Source organism: Rhinoraja longicauda, chromosome 35 (genome assembly GCF_053455715.1).
Source record: "Rhinoraja longicauda isolate Sanriku21f chromosome 35, sRhiLon1.1, whole genome shotgun sequence".
Taxonomy (NCBI): Eukaryota; Metazoa; Chordata; class Chondrichthyes; order Rajiformes; family Arhynchobatidae; genus Rhinoraja; species Rhinoraja longicauda.
The window spans coordinates 18,682,001-18,700,076 of record NC_135987.1 but is presented as its reverse complement, the minus strand read 5'-3'; the positions used below and the strand labels follow the sequence as shown (position 1 = coordinate 18,700,076).

The 18,076-nt window shown below is 43.2% G+C and overlaps 1 protein-coding gene across 2 annotated transcripts in view; it reads right to left on the bottom strand.

Annotated features, from left to right (window-relative positions):
• Positions 1–18,076, bottom strand: part of LOC144609907 (very long chain fatty acid elongase 6-like) — a 58,373-nt gene that overhangs the window by 10,341 nt on the left and 29,956 nt on the right. For both annotated transcript variants that reach the window (XM_078428305.1, XM_078428306.1), the window contains 2 exons: positions 11,118–11,249; positions 282–433 (listed from right to left, as the gene is read on the bottom strand). In XM_078428305.1, coding sequence (XP_078284431.1) covers positions 282–433; positions 11,118–11,249 — 284 coding nt within the window. The remainder of the gene's footprint in view (positions 1–281; positions 434–11,117; positions 11,250–18,076) is intronic.

The following is an 18,076-nucleotide window of genomic DNA, read 5'->3' as shown; positions in this document are numbered from 1 at the left end:
GATGCTGATTTAAACCGAAGGCAGACACAAAAAACTAAAGTAACTCAGCATCACCTATTCCTTTTCTCCAGAGATGCTGTCTGACCCGCTGAGTTACTCCAGCTTTTTGTGTCTATCTTCGGTATCTAATCAAGTGTAGTTCGTTCATTCTTGCTTGCCAGGAGGGAGGCTTGGGCTGCACGGAATGGGAGGACAATTCTGACAGGACACAACTTCAAATGTTCAAAATTGGAATAAACGTGTTGCAAATAAAACAATTCTTGTGACATTCTTTATCTCACCTAGTTCTGGGGCTTTGCTCAGGACAAATGCATACGCCCAGAATTTGCTCACAGGTCCATTGTAGAAGCTTTGGTCGCACACAGATTGCTTGAAGCCACTGGTATAAAGGACGTGCCACATGTACCATCCTGTTCTGAAAGCACCAAGAATACTGCGGGGAAGAAAAAAAAACTCACCATCATGTCACAGTATTTCAATATAGTCCATTGCCCAGTTCATCTATAATTGGGGATACATGATACACATGGGATAAATTTGTGTGCTACTAACATGTTTAACCTTTTTTGACATTTAATATCATCTCTTTCCCAATGCTCCATCTGAACTTCACAGCCAACTGTATCTTTCTACTGATGCAAGTTTATCAGAAGATACACAGTGGAACTGCTGGATTATAACTGAGTTCAGTAAAGAAACAGCAGATCCAAATTTCCAATCTTTGAGCTGAGGTGTGGTAGATATGTTTCACAATTATATGTCTGGTGGAGTACTTTTAGAGTGTTTTTAATTTAAAATTGATTTATTCAATGAGATGTCCAACATTGTATCAGTTTATTTTCCATAAAGCTATGTACAAATTAATTGTTCCCCTTACTTCTCATGTTGCAGCCTTATAGAACTTTTGTTAGGCTGCATTTGGAGTAATGTGTGCAGTTCTGGTCACCTCACGACAGGTAGGATGTGGAGGCTTTGGAGAGGGTGCAGAAAAGGTTTACCAGAATGCAGCTTGCTTTAGAGAGTATTAGCTACTGGGAGAAGTCGAACAAACATGGATTGTTTTTTTAATCATCTGAGGCTAAGGGAAGATCTGATAAGATCTGTGCAGGTTTGTTGGGGTAATTGGGTTCTGTAAAATCGCCCTAGTGTGTTGCAAGTGAATGAGAAAGTAGGATAACATAGAACTGGTGTGAACGGGTGATCGATGGTCAGCATGGACACAATGGGCCAAACGGCCTGTTTCCATGCTGTATCTTTCAATCAAAACAAAAGGAGAGAGATGAAAATCAGTGGTCTTGGTGATGCAATAGCATTATGTCCTAATCCTTCTTTTTAACTCAAAAGTGACCTCAGGCAATTTCAGATTGATGACAGAGTGGAGTGGTACTTGTTATGAAAAACAAAGATAACTGGTTCACTATTCCAGCATTTAACTGGGAAAAGAAGCATCCACATTCTCTAGAAAACAACTACTAAGAAACAGGTAGCCGACAAGATTACCTGGTTACTTGGAGAAAACTCATATATTTAATAACTTTTCTAAATTATATTGTGTTCTCCCAGGGCAATGTTTTATTTTTGTTTGGTGGCAACAGGGAATATTGTATTTCACTTCATAGAAAACTCACGAATGAAAGCTTCAAAGAATCAAACAGATAGTTTGGTCATCGCTTGGCACAGCTGAAACAACGTAAAGTCGCTCTGTATGAGTGTGTGCATGTTTAGTTTAGTTTTTTATTATCATATATAGTGCCACATGCATTATCCTCTTCTGCCAGCACCAAGTACACTGTAAAAAGTTTGTGTGTTATCCAGTCAAAGAAAAGACTACATGGATACGATCAACCATGGATGATAACAGGTCCTGTGTGTGTGCGTGTGTTTGTGCCTGTATGTGTATATGTGTATTTGTGCGCGTGTGTGTGTGTGTGTGTGTGTGTGTGTGTCTGTGTGTGCCCAACCTTCAACAGATGTCACAACATTAGCTGGGAAATGTGAGCTATCTTTAGAGGTGCTCTCTGTGAATGGCGTTGCCACGAAAAAATCTTAGCAGAGAGAGAAGCATATTTTGTACAAAGACTTCCGCAAGTTCGAGTGAAGTAAAGCCATGTTTCCAACACTGGTCAGACTGACGGCCAGGGTTGGTACAATATTCACTGAAATATTTGTGCCTGTGTTTAGCCTTTGAATAGACTTGTCAGATCTCATACTCAAGTATGATCCTGACAGTTGGATGCAGATTTGCAAGGAAATGGTAACTCCAATAATTAGCTTCTCTTCACTGACTAATTATGTGTCATGGTAGTCTGAAGAAGGGTCTCGACCCGAAACGTCGCCCATTCCTTCTCTCCTGAGATGCTGCCTGACCTGCTGAGTTACTCCAGCATTTTGTGAATAAATGTCATGGTAGACAGATCAAACTGTAACCTCCTTCTGCCATAGTTACTGTGTTGAGTTATACACATCACTCCATGACACAAAGGAAGGGGCAGCCTTAACTCCACAAACTGCATTTCAAGAGTTTCATAGACTTCACACAAGCAAATACCTCTTCTCACAAGGTTGCAGCCATAATATTAAGAAACATTCTTCTTTAGTGCTCTGAACATGTCTGCTATGAGCCTCTGCCACTTCCAGTATTTCTCAATTGTTATTCACCCGATGCTTCAAAATGACTTGCCATGTGTGGTTTAGTGATTGAATGTAGAACCAGGCCCTTTGGCCCATCAAGTCCGCACTGTCCAGCGATCACGCATACGCTAGTTCTATCCTACACTCTAGGGACAATGTAAAGAAGCCAATTAACCTAAAAACCTGCACGTCTTTGAAATGAGTGAGGAAACTGGCGCACCCGGAGAAAACCCACGAGGTCACGGGGAGAACATACAAACTCCGTACAGACAGCACCCGTAGTCAGAATCGAACTCAGGTCTCTGGTGCTGTAAGGCAGTAGCTCTACCGCTGCGCCAATGTGTCGTCCCTGACCCGCCATGTTGGGATCAATCCACTTCCTCATGACGTTCACGGAACATCAAGCTGTGAATAATTCTCTTGACCTAACACTACGGTCAGCCCAGATGCAAGCTTCAACATGAATGAATTTGCACAATCCATATAAACGACAGCTCGAGGGCCTTGGTTGATTGCAGTCTCGGGTCTGCATTTATGGGTACACTGCCTGTGAAAGGAGTCATTATCCAAAAGGGCTTCAAGCAGTCACTCAAGAGGAATTATAAACAGAGGGAGCAAAATACATTTGCAAATGTCTGAGTCCCGGCCTGATGAAGTGGCTTATTTAACTTGTTAAAGCTCGAGCATTAATTTGCTCTGAAACAGGGATTTTGTTGAACTTTATATCTACAGGTTTTGCAAAGACTTTTTAAAAATCAAATATGGCAAAGGCACATAAACTGAAAATCGCAACTAAGATGGAATGCAAACACAAAATGATGCTGATTTAGTTTAGTTTAGTTAACTTAGAGATACAGCGTGGAAACAGGCCCTTCAGCCCACTGAGTCTGTACCGACCATCAATCCCTGCACATTAACACTATCCTACACACACTGGGGACAATTTACATTTAACGAAGGACAATTTAACAAGATGATGCTGAAACTCTTAAAGAGAAACAGAAAATGTTACAAATAAAGTCACATCACACCAAAACTTGTCCATGCTGTCCTATTTACCAACACTTGATGTCTGTAAAGGCAGACATCAATAAGTAACTTGTGTAGGATAGTGTTAATGTACGGGGATCACTGGGCGGCACGGACTTGGAGGGCCGAAAAGGCCTGTTTCCGGCTGTAGATATATGATGATATGATATGATGATCGAGGAAAAACTGTAGTTAATGATCAAACGGTGGAGAGGTCATGAACTGCTGGGCTACAGTAATCCCTGTCCTCCTGAGACCTAGTCTATCTGCAATAGGGACCTCTAAGCACTGAAAAGATACCATTAGCATTGTCCCTGCAAAAGTCTTTTCAAATCCATGGGTGGGAAAAGAAACCAACGTCAGCATCTAATACCAAACCAATATCCCCCAGCCTTCAGGCTCTGATTACATTCAGTGGTTCAATATATAGTATAAGAAAATAACTGCAGATGCTGGTACGAATCGAAGGTATTTATTCACAAAATGCTGGAGTAACTCAGCATGTCTCACGTGCATGTTATCAGATCCCCAAAAGAGACAATCTCAGCCAAGCTCTGTCCTGGGAAGAGATTATCATGAAGACAAAGGGAAAGATACAATGCTCAATGTCCTCTTGAAAGCACACTGCCAGGGGTTGTGGTGAAAGCAGATACAAAATTCATGTTTAAGAGGAATGAATCTCACAAAATAAGAAAGGGAACAGAGTGCAGAATATTGTATGACACACAGAAGGAGCATATAAAAAAGTGCAAGGTAAGCAACTAGGTAGATTGGGAGATCGGGAATATATCCTTAGCATACGAATGGTCCAGTCAACAGTCTGATACAAAAAAAAGTGCAAGGGCTGAAATGGGGTAGATTGGGAGATCGACAAATCAGCCTAAGCATATGAGTAGTCCATTAGTAATAATCTAATAACAGTGGGAAGGAAACTATTCTTAAATTTGGTACTGCGTGATTTCAGACGTTTTGTACCTTCTGCAGTCAAGAGAAGTGAGGAGAATCAGCTCGAGTGTGGTCCTGACCTCCCATCTACCTCATTGGAGACCTTTGCACTATCTTCAATTGGACTTAATCGGATTTCAATGTGGTATCTTTGTAGAACTTTTGTACCCTTTATCTTTTGTCTGTGCACTGTGGAAGGCTTGATTTGAATCATGTGTCATCTTTTCTTTGACCGGATAGCACACAAACAAAAGCTTTTCACTGTACCTCTGTGCACACGACAATGATAAATAAAGCTGAACTAACTTAAAAGAATGACCGTGGTGTGAGCGGTCCTTGATTGTGTTGGCTACTTTCCCAAGGCAGAGTGAAGTGTAAATGGATGGGGAGGGGGAAGGGGGTGGAGATTGCATGATAGACGGGGCTGCAATTTAGTTTATAGTTATGTTTAGGGATGCAGTACAGAAACAGGCTCTTCGGCCCACCGAGTCGGCGCCAACCAGCGATCTAACACTTTCACTACAAACTAGGGACAATTTACAATTTTACCAAGCCAATTAGCCTACAAACCTGTACGTCTTTGGAGTGTGGGAGGAAACCGGAGCACCCAGAGAAAACCCATGCAATTTTTGTGGTCCTGGGCAAAGGAGCAGTCATGCCAAACTGTGGTGCATCTGGACAAGATGCTTTCTACATTGCATCTGTGGAGATTGGTAAGAGTCTCGAGACATGATGAACATCCTCTAGTGAGCCTCTGGAATGCGGGCGAGTGATAAGATATAGGAGAATCTGACAGGTATGTGGGGAAAAATAAAAATGGGATTGGTGTAGGATTAGTATAAATTCATAAATGATAGGAGCAGAACTAGGCCATTCAGCCCATCAAGTCTACTCTGCCATTCACTCATGGCTGATCTATCTTTTCCTCTCAACCCCAATCAAGAATTTATCCTTCTCTGCCTTAAAAACATCCATTGAGTTGGCCTCCACAGTCTTCTGTGGCAATGAATTCCACAGATTCACCACCCTCTGACTAAAGAAATCCCTCCTCATCTCTTTCCTCAAGGAACGTCCTTTAATTCTGAGGCTATGGCCTCATACAAGGTACAGGGGAGCTTGATGGTGGATGTGGATACATGCCATCATGCTGTTCGACTCTGTGACTCTAGCTGGCACTTGTAAGTCAAAGTGTGTCTGTCACTATGTGTTTATCATTCTAGACATTGTCACCCTGAATTACATCAGGACAGACTAATATTCTGTTGCTTTCCGTGTGGCTACAGGAACAAAAGTGTCAGGTGGCCTGCTACTGGGATTTCTATACTATATTTAGGATCGCAGCATCTTAACCTAAAAATCTTTGTGGAACAGCTGCATTAACATGCAGAGAAAACAAATCACAAACGCTCCATCCATCCAAATCCAAATCTTTTCTATTGCAATTTAATTATGTTCGTAAGACATTAAAGCAGAAATAGGACATTCAGCCCAACGAGTCTGCTCTGGCCTTTGATCATGGCTGATCTATTTTACCCTCTCAACCACATTCTCCTGCCTTCTCCCCATAACTGACACCCATACTAATCAAGAACGCTCTTCCAATCATTAAAGACATTCTTGCCATAGAGGAAGTACAGAGAAGGTTCACCAGATTGATTCCTGGGATGGCAGGACTTTCATATGAAGAGAGACTGGATAGACTCGGCTTATACTCGCTGGAATTTATAAGATTGAGGGGGATCTTATAGAAACTTACAAAATTCTTAAGGGGTTGGACAGGCTAGATGGAGGAAGATTGTTCCCGATGTTGGGGAAGTCCAGAACAAGGGGTCACAGTTTAAGGATAAGGGGGAAGTCTTTTAGGACCGAGATGAGAAAGTTTTTTTTCACACAGAGTGGTGAATCTGTGGAATTCTCTGCCACAGAAGGTAGTTGAGGCCAGTTCATTGGCTATATTTAAGAGGGAGTTAGATGTGGCCCTTGTGGCTAAAGGGATCAGGGGGTATGGAGAGAAGGCAGGTACGGGATACTGAGTTGGATGATCAGCCATGATCATATTGAATGGCGGTGCAGGCTCGAAGGGCCGAATGGCCTACTCCTGCACATATTTTCTATGCTTCTATGTTTCTATTAGGATCTGCAACTGTGGTGGTATTTATTTAACAGACCAGTTCAACTAAAGCACTGAAATGTTTACTTCTCTTCACAGATACTGCCTGACCTGCTGAGTATTTGCAGCATTTTCTGGGTTTTTTTCCCAGTTTCCCAGCATCAGCCGTTCTGCTGTTATTTTTATTTAGCAGGAACCATATTACCTGTGTAGGAAAGAACTGCAGATGCTGGTTTAAACCGAAGATAGACACAAAATGCTGGAGTATCTCAGCGCGACAGGCAGCATCTCTGGAGAGAAGGAACGAGTGATGCTTCGGGTTGAGAAGAAGGGTCTCGACCCGAAACGTCACCCATTCCTTCTATCCAGAGATGCTGCCTGTCGCGTGAGATACTCCAGCATTTTGTGTCTACCATATTACATGTTTCTTTTTGACATAAAACTGGATATTGTAGGATAATTTACCACAAGGTCCATAAATTGAAAGTGTTCTCTTTTGCAGTGTCTGAATGTGTTGTAGATGCTTTGAGCCAACGTTTGTTCATGTCAGCTTTAGGTGGTGAAAGGTTAATCTCACAAATGCATTCTGTCAAAGTGTAATTAGATTTTACAAGGTCTGGTGTTTGAATAGGGATTCACATTACATTGGGGATTGGCCAGAGAGAAAATGCTAATTAAAATGTTGGTAATAGTAAAACAACAATATTGCTGTCAATAAAATCGAGCTCTGTTGCTTATATCCTTCAGAACAAGAGAAAGGTAAATCCTGAACCAACAAATACCATTTCCGCCCTCTCTTGAAAATATCAGTTTATATGTTGCTGCCTGCTGTTGAAAATGTTCACCTTTGGCTTATTTTTATAACAGGCCAGCATTTGCAGAATCTCTCAAGTGCTGACATAGATGCAACCTCTTGCAAATGTAACACGTTCTGTAACTTGTTTCTCATCCATTGCAACTGAAGCATGCAGTCTTCATGAAAAAATGGAATTGGTGCTGCACAGAGGGAGGCCATTTGACCCCTTGAAGCCATGCTGGCTCTATACAAGAGCATCCCAGCTAGTCAACCGCTCCCATTTTCTCTACACAGCCCTGCCGAGTTTAGTTTAGAGATACAGCACAGAAACAGGCCCTTCGCCCCATCGAGTCCACCAGCAATCCCCGCACACTAACACTATCCTGCACACACTGGGGACAATTTACAATTATACCAAGCCAATTAGCCCACAATTCTGCAAATCTTTGGAATGCGGGAGGAAACTAGGGCTCCCGTCAGAAAACCCATGCCGGTCACGGGAAGAACATACAAACTACAGACAAGCACCTGTAGTCGGGATGGAACCCGGGTCTCTGGCGCTGTAAGGCAGCAACTCTACCGTTGCACCAGTGTCTCTCAAGTGTTTATTCAATTCTCATTTGAGTGCTGAAACTGAATCTTATTCCACTGCTCTCCCTGTAGTACATTCCCAAGTGCTTTCATTTGCTTAGTTGTTAAGTTTATTTTTGGTGAAATTATCTATTTTTTATCATATCAATTCCGTACGACAATCCAGCTATGATAATTCCTTGAAGCTAATCAAGGGCTAGTGTAGAGCAAACTGCGTGTGTTTGTGCAATATTTATAAAGGCAGACAAATGAAGTGGAATGTGAAACTAGTCCGGCGTATAATTAGTTTGTGATTATCATCCATTGTGAAGCAGAAACAATCACTTGAGAATGCCCACACACTAATAATTTAATGCCCAGTTCAAATGTCAGACTGAATTGTTAACTTCATGTTCGCATGTTACCTGAGACCCAAGAGAGTGTTATTTTCCTGCAAGATTTGATGAACTATTCTGTTATCACGTAGGAGATTTAATGAAACATTGGCGCTCTGTGTTAGTTCTCCAATGCTGTATGCCAATGTGTTACAGATAATACTTTTCTCCAAGGTTTGTGTTTAACACCTATCCATAACTTCCCTTGAGACATTTTTGAGTTATTTTATTAATTTATAGCATATTTATTACAAGTGTCAACCTTTTCAACAGTTACTGGACCACACATAGAATATCTCTCATCCTGAAAATTGCTAGTTCCATCGCAGAAATTATTAGAATGAACTGGTTTCATGAAATGCAATCACATCTCTCAGCAAAACTCTTAGGTGATCTCCCCACACTTTGCTCAAGAGTTGAATCCCAACTTCTCATCCCATGGGACATTTCCTGATCTTGCTGCTGCCCAAGTTAGAATAGATACTTATTTGTGCAATGTTGACTTATCGAGTGTTGGGAGTTGACCAATTCCACACAAACCTCTTGGTACATTACTCCCACTCCATAATGTTGGTGTGGTTTCTCCATCCTCCAGATCACCCAGATGTCAACAATAGTGCAGTCCAAATTTTGTCTCCAGCACCATTTTCAACCTAGGTGGCCTAAATAATGACAAGCACTGTTCACTCACAGAAGGAGTAACTTTTGATAACACATAAAACTCAAAAGTAAGTGTCTACACTCTCCCATTACTGGAATCATCCTTTCCACATCCACGCTATCTAGGCCTTTCATTATTATAGACAATAGACAATAGGTGCAGGAGTAGGCCATTCGGCCCTTCGAGCCAGCACTGCCATTCAATGTGATCATGGCTGATCATTCTCAATCAGTACCCCGTTCCTGCTTTCTCCCCATACCCCCTGACTCCGCTATCCTTAAGAGCTCTATCTAGCTCTCTCTTGAATGTATTCAGAGAATTGGCCTCCACTGCCTTCTGAGGCAGAGAATTCCATAGATTCACAACTCTCTGACTGAAAAAGTTTTTCCTCATCTCTGTTCTAAATGGCTTACCCCTTATTCTTAAACTGTGGCTCCTGGTTCTGGACTCCCCCAACATTGGGAACATGTTTCCTGCCTCTAATTTGTCCAACCTCTTAATAATCTTATACGTTTCGATAAGATCCCCTCTCATCCTTCTAAATTCCAGTGGAAACAAGCCTAGTCGCTCCAGTCTTTCAACATATGACAGTCCCGCCATTCCGGGAATTAACCTAGTAAACCTAAGCTGCACGCCCTCAATAGCAAGAATATCCTTCCTCAAATTTGGAGACCAAAACTGCACACAGTACTCCAGGTGCGGTCTCACTAGGGCCCTGTACAACTGCAGAAGGACCTCTTTGCTCCTATACTCAACTCCTCTTGTTATGAAGGCCAACATTCCATTGGCTTTCTTCACTGCCTGCTGTACCTGCATGCTTCCTTTCAGTGACTGATGCACTAGGACACCCAGATCACATTGTACGTCCCCTTTTCCTAACTTGACACCATTCAGATAATAATCTGCCTTCCTATTCTTACCACCAAAGTGGATAACCTCACACTTATCCACATTAAACTGCATCTGCCATGCATCCGCCCACTCACACACAGTTCTGCAGTTTTCAGTGAGATCTCCCCCTCATCCTTCTAAACTCCAGCAAGTACAGGCCCAGAGCCATTAAACGCTCCTCATACATTAACCCACTCATCCCCTGGATCATTCTCATAAACCTCCTCTGGAGCCTCTCCAATGCCAGCACATCCTTTCTCAGATGTGGGGCCTAAAACCGCTCACAATATTCCAAATGTGGCCTCACCACATAAAGCGTCAGCCTTATAAAGCATCAGCATTATATACTTGCTCATTATATCAGGCCCACCAGAAACAGATCCATTATTCATCCATTAAAGGGTGGCACGGTGGTGCAGTGGTAGAGTTGCTGCCTTTCACTGCCAGAGACCTAGGTTCGATCCTGACTACGGGTGCTGTCTGTACAGAGTTTATATGTTCTCCCCGTGACCCAGGAGCTCCGGTTTCCTCCCACACTCCAAAGATGTTCAGGTTTGTAGGTTAATTGGCTTGGATATATTGTAAATTGTCCCGAGTGTGTGTAGGGTAGTATTAATGTGTGGGGAGCGCTGGTCGGTGCAGACTCGTTGGGACGAAGGACCTGTTTCCACGGTGTATCTCTAAACTAAACTATAAATAAACGATTCCCCGTTCTAACCCCAACAATCCATGTGGAAGTGTGAATGAAGAATGTCGGTGATATTGTGTGCTTGTATCTTTAAGTGCTGGCTGAAATGTTTGCAGCTGCAAGTCTAAGCACTGACAGGAGTGAGAAAATCAACCAGTGTTAATGAAGTTCAATCTTTCAAAGAGTTTTTAAAGCATAATTAGGGAGTCAAGAAAACAGCAAAGAAATGAACTCCCGGGTCTCTCTAATTTCACATTTGATTTTGCCTCAACATCCTCATTTCCCTCTGAATTTCCGAGGTTGGAAGTTCAATGGAAAAAGAGTTCAAACGTTCACACATCACAATCCAGGGGCAGGTGAACAAGCGATCGGAAAATGCCACAAAAACATCAGTCACTCACCTGAATAAAGCGAGGCTCAGAGACCACAAGACTAATGGTTTTCGCAGCTCAAACTTACTTCTCTCTCTCATGTAATACTGCCCGGCAAAGATCAATGCAGCGTAAACTGCAGAAAACAGGAACGACTTGTTCCTATTGAGAAAGGGGAAGAGACAGTCATTAATGCTAGATTGCTATACTTCACACACAGCATTAACACACATGCTAGGCTTGCATCTGGTGGAGTTCAGAAGCATTGGAGTCACTTGCTTGAAATACATATGATCCTGATCGGTCCTGTCAGGTTGGAGAGGACATTTCCACTTTTGGGAGAGTCTAAAATTAAGGTTCATTGCTTAAAAATATTGGAGACAGAGACAGAGGTGGATATCTTTTTCTTTGAAAGGACCATGAACTCTTTCCCTCAAAGAGTGACAAAAGCATAACCTCTGAATATTTTTGAAGATGTGGACGGGAAAGAAATGTTTAGAGGGATATGGGCCAAACATGGCCAATGGGTCTAGCACAGGTGGGGGACTGTGGTCGACATGGGTAGAGTGGATGGAGGAGCATGTTTCTGGTGCTCTATGACTATGACATGGGCAGGTAAATCCTAAAGAGACAGAAGGTTACCAGATATAGGTGGGAATATGGTACTATCAGATCAGTCGTGATCTCATTGAATGACAGAGCAGACTTGAGGGGCCGAATGGCCTGAACCTGCTAATTCGCATGTTGTCCATCTAAACTACAAATAGCTAGCATGTTAATTTCCAAACTGCACCACTCAATTTGTTTTGACTGCAGTATGCAGGTTTATATACTCAAGGAGATACAAGAACACCATTAGTCAAGGACTGAATCAGCATAATCTGCAGCCTCAGATTCCCCAGCTCCCCTTGTCCTGTCTCGTCTGATCTCAGCTCAGCTGCTGATCACAGCTATTGTGTTACAGTGAGGTGGAGATATGACCAGAACATCGTGCTCTAATTGTACAAAGATCAAAGCCGTCTCGTCAAGGATAAAAGGGCAAATCTGATTCATCATAAAACATGACTGTTTCCCTATATTTGAGCAATGCATTCAAATCTTTAGAAAATAATGTACTTTAAAATAAAAAATAGGCCCTTTCATTTTCCCTTACTTAACTGAGTTGACGAAGATAGGTAATTAAAACATAATTAAACATCGCATTATGTAAGTGACCATAATCAGTGTTTTAATGGTTTTAGAGTATTACAGAATCACGTCTGCCAGAGATTTCCTTCAATTTTGGAGCGATAACCAACAAGAGGGGTTTGGCATCAAGAGAACTAGAGAAGAAATAAACAATATTGTCACGCTGGTGAATTAAACTGCAGGCCACTCTGTCCATTCAGTATGAGGTGTACTGCTCAGCATTCTGCCAGTGCAGCAATAACGTTGGTAAGGAAAGTAAATACCTCGGGTTTTCCTGGATGAATCAAATTCAGTGAAACATTAGGGGCGGCACAGTGGTGCAGCAGTCCAGTTGCTGCCTTGGACCTGGGTTCGGTCCTGACTACAGGTGCTGTCTGTACGGAGTTGGTTCGTTCTCCCTGTGACAGCATGGGATTTCCCAGGTGCTCCGGTTTCCTCCCACATTCCAAAGACATGCAGATTTGTAGGTTAATTGGTTCCTGTAAATTATCCCAAGTGTGTTGGCTAGAACTAGTGTACGGGTGATCGCTGGTCGGTATGGACTCAGTGGGCCGAAGGGCCTGTTTCCACCCTGTATCCCTGAACTAAACTAATTCAATGCTCAATTATCTTAAAATGTTATATCTTTTAACAAGCCATTAATTCATGAGTATTGGTTCAATCCCAGTCATCCAGAGCACAATGAAATATAATGTTATTTCTATTAACCTTTGTAAAACTGCACAGTAGAACAAAACCATGTGTCTTCGTGTCATGGAACCTAGAGCTCAGATAGTGCCATACTCCTCAACATTAATATTTGATCTAAATAAGAAGTGATGTGTAGACATAAGAAACAGGAGATGAATGAATGAATGAATAAGTTTATGAATAATTTTATTGGCCAAGTATGCATATACAAGGAATGTGTGCTCAATTTGTGTGCTCCGCTCACAAATGACAACACAAACATACAGTTAACAATTAAGAATAAAGCATAACGACATCAAAACAATAAGGATACAACATTACGGTCTAAACATGAGGGTGAAAATAAACCAGAGCAAAAAAAAGACTACAGACTTTTGTTATTGGGTAGAACTATCACTCGTGGAAAAAAGCTGTTTTGATGTCTGGCTGTGGCTGCTTTGACAGTCCGGAGTCGCCTTCCAGAGGGAAGTGCTTTGGAGAGTTTGTGGCCAGGGTGAGAGGGGTCAGAGATGATCTTGCCCGCTTGCTTCCTGGCCCTTGCAGTGTACAGTTCGTCAATGGGGGGAAGGTTGCAGCCAACAACCTTCTCAGCTGGAATCTTGAGTAAAACACAAAGTACTTGAGGAACTTAGCGAGCCAGGCAGCTCCTGTGGAGGTGCCTATCCATTCAATAGGCAATGTTTCGGGTCGGGACCTTTCTTCAGACTGGAAGTGTGGTGTAGAAGGTGAAATATAAGACTAACTCCTAAGGTTCAGACTTATTGACTGTTTACAAATTAAAACTGCATTAGTGCACCAGGGACTAATGCCTCTTGTCCAACTTGCCACTGAAGCTCCCTTCACTACCGGTCCATGCCCAATCCCCAGTTCCAGATATTTAGTTTCGTTTTAGTTGAGAGAAGCAGGCCCTTTGGCCCATCGAGTCCATACCGACAAACGATCCCCACACATTAACACCATCCTACACACACTAGGGACAATTTACATTCTCCCAAGCCAATTTACTGACATACCTGTACGTCTTTGGAGTGTGGGAGGAAACTGAAGATCTCGGAAAAAACCCACGCTGACACGGGGAGAACGTACAAACTCTGTACAGACAGAACCCGCAGTCGGGATCGCACCCGGGTCTCTGGCACAGCAAACGCTGCAAGGCAACAACTCTACCGCTGCGCCACCACCATGGGGCAGGAATATTTCTCGTGCAGGAATCCCTCATATAAATGGGACAAGAACTCACTTCCCACTGTCATCCCCAGTGCCATTCCCACAGCCACACTCAGTGCTCGGGAGTAGTGTGGGCCTTGGTGGCCAACTGCAGCTTGGACTTTGAAAATGGTGCAAAAACCTTTGTATATGGTCTCAGTGGGCTGTTTCCATACATTCTGTACTTAATGGGGGATGGTACCTATGTGTGGCAATAATCTTACGAATCTATATGCGAAAAAATAATTCCATGGTACCTTGGTACACGTGATAATAAAGAACCACTCAACTATTGAACTGTTGTACATAAATGAAAACTGTGCAACAAGTGAACATCCAATCTTCTGACCTGAGGATGATTGAAGCAATGATGGTCGAAGATGGTCAAGCCTCAGACACTGCTCTGTGGCAGTGACTTCCTGAGATTGCCCAAGGTTTACTGCGGGATCACTGGCGAGAGGTCAGTATGTTACAGTTTGCACAAGAGTGCAATATTTCCTGATGCAAAAACGCAAGCTTTCCACTTCTATCAGTCCTGACTCTCCATCGTCCGTGAAAGCAGGGACATGAATCAAGAAGCTTCAGGTTTAGAAGTGGAAGGGGCAATCATTAAACATCAGACGCTGCTTATTTTGCGGTTTATTGCTGAATCTGTAATTAATCATGGTGATATGTGGAAGCTAATCGCTCACAGAGTTTTAGTTTAGTTTAGTTTAGAGATACAGGCCGTTCGGCCCACCGGGTCAGCACCGACAAACGATCCCCACACACTAACACTATCCTACACACACAAGGGACAATTTACAATTTTACCGAAGCCAATTAACCTACAAACCTGTCCGTCTTTGGAGTGTGGGGGGAAATAGAAGATCCAGGAGCAGACCGCACGCAGGTCATGGGGAGAACGTACAAACTCCGTGCAGACAGCAACCGTGGACAGGACTGAACCACGGTCTCTGGCTCTGTGAGGCAGCAACTCTACCTCTGTGACAATTTATATTTATACCAAGCCAATTAACCTGCAAACCTGTACGTCGTTGGAGTTCTGGTGCGCGGGAGACGATGAGTCCCTGCCTCAGTCACTGGCAATCGATGGGAATCTTACTCCATTCACTGGTTGTTTCAAGGATTGTCCTCACCCACTCTGACTGCACCCGGTTGGCCCTCTAAGTATAAGTTGGATCAGGATCAGCTGTGGGACTTGGGCATGGCCAATGAAGTGATCATCTATCACATTGCTTGGGAGATGTGAATCTCTCACATTGCTGGGGAGATGTGAAAGTCTTTCTTTGGGCAGTGAGTGGTGATAGCTTGGGAATGGCAACCTAGGAGAGTGGCGGGAATGGAGACTATCGAAGATTTCAAAGGAAATCCATCAGTGCTTGAGGGAGATAAAGAAGCAGGGCTCTCTCTCCTGAGAGTGGGAAATAATAGACTGGATTGTGCTGCAGTGACCCAATATGGCTTCAAGGGGTCAAATGACCTCCTTCCATGCCATTATGATTTTACCACAGTATAGGCAAAATAAAACACACTAATTAAACAAATCATTCTCACACTAATCAAATAAGAGTGTAAGCAAAACAAAAACTGCTGAAGGAACTCAGAGGGTCAGACGGCATCCGTGCAAGGAATGGATAGACAATGTTTTGGGTCGGGACATTTCTTCAGAATGCTGCCTGCTCTGCAGTCTGAGAGGGATCCTGACTTGGAATGCTGGCTGTTGGTTTCCCTCCACAGATGCTGTCTGACCTGCTGAAGGCCTCCAGTATTTTATTTCGCTCAAGATTCCAGCATCTGCAGTCTCTAGTGACGCCATCAGGCACAGCAGAACAGGTAAGGGAAGCAGAAACACCAATACATTCATGGCATCAATTCTTGCCTTTAAAAGGCACATAAGATGCTAGAGGCAAAATGGGTTCCATGAAGCGCTGACTGTGCTTCTATCCTTTCAGCGGGGTAATCATGCAGTGAGTGACCATCTCCAGGGACAGTGTGAGCATCTGCCATCAAGCCTGATGATGCTTGGCGCTGCTCACAATGAATCTTCCACTGCTGACCTTCTAAGCAAATTCTGCTGATGGTCTATCTTCTGTTCTTAGCTGAAATGTTTGCCAAAAGATATAGGCCAAATGCAGGCAGGTAGGATTAGTGTAGATGGGGCATGTTGGTTGGAGTGGGCGAGTTGGGCCGAAGGACCTGTTTCCACATTGTATGGCTCTATGACTAAGTCGCTCGTCACTTTAATTTCATGCTTCATGTATTTTGTGTTTTTATGACTGTTGGCAGGTCAATTTCCCTCCTGGGATAAATAAAGTTCTATGGTATCGAATCATATTGTATAAAGATCAATTTTCAGGTAGTTTTTCACAGAATGGGAGAATCACTGGCAAGGTGGCATTCATGATCCATCTCTGACAGGGAACTTGCTGGGCCATTTCAGCGGGCAGTTAAGAGTTAACCATATTGGATGCTTTCGATTCACACATCAGCCAGATCAGCTCTGGATGGTAGATTCCTTCCCCGAAGAACATTTGTGGAAAGGTGGTCTTTTATGACAATCCCAGTGCTTCCTTGTAGACAAAATGGTGCCGGTATGCACAATGAATATACATACGTGTAACATGGTTGAAAAACTAATGATGATCTTTACATTTTCATATTTTGCTTGGGCAGCTTACACCCCAGCGGTATGAACATGAACTTCACGTAACCCTTGCTTTCCCTCTACCTCCATCCCCTCCCCCTTCCCAGTTCTCCGACCAGTCTTTCCTGTCTCCGACTACATTTTATCTGTTTGCGTTGTTGTTACCTTCTCCCAACTAACAATGATCTATTCCACATTTTCCTTGATCTCCATTCCCTTTGTCCTGTTTTCACACCTTACGCTTCCTTGTCTATACGCTTCCTTATCTATGTACCGCCCTTTCCCCTGACATCAGTCTGAAGAAGGGTCTCGACCCGAAACGTCACCCATTCCTTCTCTCCAGAGGTCCCGCTGAATTACTCCAGCATTTGGTGTCTGTCTTTGATTTTACATTTTCAAAGGTGCCCATGTACCGTCCTGACACGTACCATCACAAATCATGGTCAGTGTTAGATACCAGCATAATATTCAGTTAAGAACAAACACTCTCCATGCAAGAACAATTTTTTTCTCACACCTCCTCGTATTTTACAATACAATACAATACAATACAATATATCTTTATTGTCATTGTACAAGGGGTACAACGAGATTGGGAATGCGCCTCCCATACGATGCAATAAATTAATCAGCTAGTCAGTATTAATTTAAAACAACTCAATGAAACAAATTGTAACAGTTTTAAAACAGAATAAAGTGCAAGTAGATCTGTGCCGGATCACTGTGCGATGTGACCATCCGGCTCAGCAGGACCGGTTCATAGCAGCTATGGCCCTAGAGATGAAGCTGTTCCTGAGTCTGGAGGTGCGGGCGTAGAAGGCCTTGTATCGTCTGCCCGATGGTAGAAGTTCGAACAGACTGTTGCAGGGGTGTGAAGAGTCTTTGTGGATGCTAGTGGTTTTTCTGAGGCATCGTGTGTTGTAGATGCCCTCCAAGGCTGGTAGCTGTGTTCCGATGGTCCTCTGAGCTCTATGGACTACCCGCTGAAGAGCTTTCCTCTCTGCCTCCGTGCACCTAAATCTCTGTCTTCCCCTGTCCTACCCTGCACCCAAACCCAATCCTTGAAGATCCACCTACCAACTCCGCCATCAACCTTGTTTGCTTGCACGGAGTGCTGGTAAGTAGGATGAATATTGACAGATGCTTGATGGTTGGCATGGCCATGGTAGGCTGTAGGGCCTGTTTCTGTGTTGTATGACACCATCTTTTTTGAATGGCTGAAGATTACTATGCTTCATAATTCTATTGCAATTCCCGC